The sequence below is a fragment of the Spinacia oleracea genome, chromosome 4, assembly GCF_020520425.1.
Source record: "Spinacia oleracea cultivar Varoflay chromosome 4, BTI_SOV_V1, whole genome shotgun sequence".
Classification (NCBI taxonomy): domain Eukaryota; kingdom Viridiplantae; phylum Streptophyta; class Magnoliopsida; order Caryophyllales; family Amaranthaceae; genus Spinacia; species Spinacia oleracea.
Genome location: NC_079490.1, coordinates 35,902,998 through 35,907,222, shown reverse-complemented (window position 1 = coordinate 35,907,222; position 4,225 = coordinate 35,902,998). Strand labels below are relative to the sequence as shown.

Genomic DNA, 4,225 nt, shown 5'->3' with positions numbered 1-4,225 from the left:
ACTCAATTCATTATTTCAGGATAAGAATGTAGAACTAAAGGAAATGGATCTTTTGGATAAAAACAAATAGAAGTTTTTTTTGGACAAACAATATTTCTTTTTCTTTTTCATCCTTTGCATTTATTTTTGCATTGAAAGAACAGATAAAAACAAAATATGATTCAACCTCAGACCCATTTGAATGTAGCAGACAACAGCGGGGCTCGAGAATTGATGTGTATTCGAATCATAGGAGCTAGCAACCGTCGATATGCTCGTATTGGTGACGTTATTGTTGCTGTGATCAAATAATCAATCCCCAACACGCCCTTAGAAAGATAAGAAGTGATCAGAGTTGTAGTTGTACGTACTTGTAAAGAACTAAAACGCGACAACGGTATGATAATACGATATGATGACAATGCTGCGGTTATCATTGATCAAGAAGGAAATCCAAAAGGAACTCGAATTTTTGGTGCAATTGCCCGGGAATTGCGACAAAAATTTGCGAAAATAGTTTCATTAGCTCCTGAGGTATTATAAGATGATGAAGTAGAATATTTGAATGAAATAGTAGATTGTGTATCACGTATATAGCTTTTATTTTTTATTTTTTATTAATTAATAATAATAATTTTTTATTCCTTTATCTGGAAATCAGAGGTCAAGGAGCCATTCCTTTGACTCGTACTGATGAGAATTTGACTCCACGAGAAATGGAACAAAAAGCGGCTGAATTGGCCTATTTCTTGTGTGTACCAATTGAAGTATTTTGAAAAATGGGCTGAAATTATGAATGCTTTCTTAACTTGGCGTAAGATAAAAAATCTAGAATATTTTTTTCTACGGCATACCTTAATCTCATCAGAACGCCCACTCGGGTCAAAACAGACGTATACAGAACAACCAAAAGGGAAAACTTTTTATGCCTACAAATAATAGGTCTTTAAATGGAAATCCATTCAATTCCGTAACAAAAAAAATAGTATTTTTTTTGTCCAGTAAGTATTTGTAATTGATATATAAAATACAAATAAATAATGTAAATTTTTTATGTTATCTCTTTTTCAGTAATACTTTCTTTTGTTCTCTTTAATGATCAAATAATTGGATTTATTATAATTTATAACGATAATTATCCAAACTCTTTTGTGTTTTGCCACCCATTTTTATCATCACATTCAGGCCTTCAATTCTGTTTTTGTGCTATGATTAACTTGTGCAATTTTTTAAAATATTTTCTATTTTGGTAGAAAGTGAGTTCTTTCATCTTGAAATCGAAATAATATCACTTAATTGAAAAATGAAGTGGTTCTGCCGCGTATTCATTAACAATTTATAGATGAAAAAAAAATGGAAAAAAAGAAAGTATTTATTCCTTTTCTATATCTTATATCTATAGTATTTTTACCCTGGTGGATCTATCTATCATTTCAAAAAAGTCTGGAATCTTGGGTTACTACTTGGTGGAATACTAAGCAATCTGAAACTTTTTTGAATGATATTCAAGAAAAAATGCTTTTCGAAAAATTCATCGAATTAGAGGAGCTCCGCTTGTTGGACGAAATGATAAAGGAATATCCAGAAACACAGTTACAAAAACTCGGTATAGGAATCCACAATGAAACGATTCAATTGATCAAGATGCACAATGAGGATTGTATCCATATGATTTTGCACCTCTCGACAAATTTAATCTGTTTCCTTATTCTAGGCGGTTATTCCATTCTGGGAAATAAAGAACTTATTCTTCTTAATTCTTGGGTTCAGGAATTCCTATATAACTTAAGCGACACAATAAAAGCTTTTTCTATTCTTTTAGTAACCGATTTATGTATCGGATTTCATTCACCCCAGGGTTGGGAACTACTAATTGAATCTATCTACAAAGATTTTGGATTTGCCGATAACGATCAAATTATATCGAGTCTTGTTTCCACTTTTCCAGTCATTCTAGATACAATTTTGAAATATTGGATATTCCGTTCTTTAAATCGTGTATCCCCATCGCTTGTAGTGATTTATCATTCAATGAATGACTGAAAAGAAGAAAAAGGCTATACGGATATAAATCCAATTCAAATTTCTAATTCGAATGTTTGTTGCTTTGTACATAAAAATAATCAAAACATTACAAATTGCACCCCCTCTTTACTATTTCTACCCGTCTCAGGCGGGGAGTTCCTCCGATATTCCAGTAATATTTTTTTATTAAATTCAGTTTTCAGTTAAAGTAAATAGCAGAATCGTGGATAGGGAACTTTACTAGCAACCTACCCAATTTATTGTATAAATTTTCGGAATCAATGGTTGGACTATGCAAACTATAAATACCTTTTCTTGGATAAAAGAACAGATTACTCGATCCATTTCCATATCACTTATATTATATATAATAACTCGGTCATCCATTGCGAATGCCTATCCCATTTTCGCACAGCAAGGTTATGAAAATCCACGAGAGGCGACGGGACGTATTGTATGTGCCAATTGCCATTTAGCTAATAAGCCCGTGGATATTGAGGTTCCACAAGCGGTCCTTCCAGATACTGTATTTGAAGCAGTTGTTCGAATTCCTTATGATATGCAATTAAAACAAGTTTTAGCTAACGGTAAAAAGGGTGGCTTGAATGTGGGGGCTGTTCTTATTTTACCTGAGGGATTTGAATTAGCCCCACCCGATCGTATTTCTCCAGAGATGAAAGAAAAAATAGGGAATCTTTCTTTTCAGAGCTATCGCCCAATAAACAAAATATTCTTGTGATAGGTCCTGTTCCTGGGCAAAAATATAGTGAAATTACCTTTCCTATTCTTGCCCCGGACCTTGCCACTAAAAAAGACGTTCACTTCTTAAAATATCCGATATATGTAGGTGGTAACAGGGGAAGGGGTCAAATTTATCCTGACGGAAGCAAGAGTAATAATACAGTTTATAATTCCACAGCAACAGGTATAGTAAAGAAAATTGTACGAAAAGAAAAGGGCGGATACGAAATAAACATAGCGGATTCCTCGGATGGACGTGAAGTGGTTGATATTATCCCTCGAGGACCAGAGCTTCTTGTTTCCGAGGGTGAATCTATCAAACTTGATCAACCATTAACGAGTAATCCTAATGTGGGTGGGTTTGGTCAGGGAGACGCAGAAGTAGTACTTCAAGACCCACTGCGCATACAAGGTCTTTTATTTTTCTTTGCGTCTGTTATTTTAGCACAAATCTTTTTGGTTCTTAAAAAGAAACAATTCGAGAAGGTTCAATTGTCCGAAATGAATTTCTAGATTCGTGTATTTATCAAGCTTGTAACAATAACAAAATTTTTGTTGACAATTATTTGACAATTTTGGATGATCAATAAATCAAAAAATTCTGAGAAGGTTTTTTTTGTTTGTTTATACTTTTCTTGTATATCTACGAGAAGGTTGGAATTACTTGTACGAGATTATTAGTTATAATATCTATTGGATTGCGAAGAAGACTATTTTCCTTTTTTCCAATCGAAATTCGACTAGATGCTAGACTAAAGGGGAAATATAACGAAAAGAATAATGAGGGGACCAAATGATTCTAGGGGGAGTTCTTTTCCTTCCTGGTCTTCGACACACGACAAGGAATTTTACACATACTTGTCGTGTGTCGAAATTGTAATGAGTCTTGATTCTCCTCGTCAAAGACTTAGTCGGAATTTTTTTCTTAGTATTACACGTATAAGGAGTGGACAAACTGAAAAAAAAGGAGAGAGGTAAATTTATGGAACAAATGGAACTTCTTGCATTCTAGTTAATCTAGAAAAATAAAGCTTCTATTGTGTCATTCAGTAAATCAAGTGATTACCTCTTTTTTTAACTTAACAATTTAGGAAGGATCAACAAGTACTATCAAGGAATAGACGTTCTTAATGATTAAATAAATTTTCCAAAAAGATCGAAAGGGGGATCCTCTTTTCATTTATACGAAAAAATTCGAAAATTATGATAATTAAAAAAATAATTTAATGGGACCTCCCCCTTCTTTGTTTGTCTAATTCGAGGGGGAAGGAAGGTCCCGTTGAGTTCTTATACTTTCATATCTATACCTCGATTCATCCAATTACTACAGCGATGAGCCTAATCCAGAATATGAACCATAAAAGAAAATACCTACTAAACCGATCACAAGAATACCAGCTACAGTCCCTATTATCCAAAGAGGAATTCTTCCCGTAGTATCGGCCATTTACCCCACTTCCCTCCACATTTCATCAAGTTG

The 4,225-nt window shown here is 33.7% G+C and overlaps 2 protein-coding genes across 2 annotated transcripts; both read left to right on the top strand.

Moving 5' to 3' along the window:
* The first annotated feature begins 657 nt into the window (after window positions 1–657).
* LOC130459560 (chloroplast envelope membrane protein) lies at window positions 658–2,030 on the top strand. Its single transcript, XM_056827008.1, has one exon. It carries the CDS (start codon window positions 1,333–1,335, stop codon window positions 2,020–2,022), a length of 690 nt encoding a protein of 229 aa, XP_056682986.1. The 5' UTR covers window positions 658–1,332; the 3' UTR covers window positions 2,023–2,030.
* A 5-nt stretch (window positions 2,031–2,035) lies between these two features.
* On the top strand, window positions 2,036–3,856 carry LOC130459559 (cytochrome f-like). The gene is given in 2 exon segments (XM_056827007.1): window positions 2,036–2,729; window positions 2,732–3,856. Coding segments are annotated over 2 exon segments (960 nt in total). The 5' UTR covers window positions 2,036–2,296; the 3' UTR covers window positions 3,259–3,856.
* Window positions 3,857–4,225: the final 369 nt, after the last annotated feature.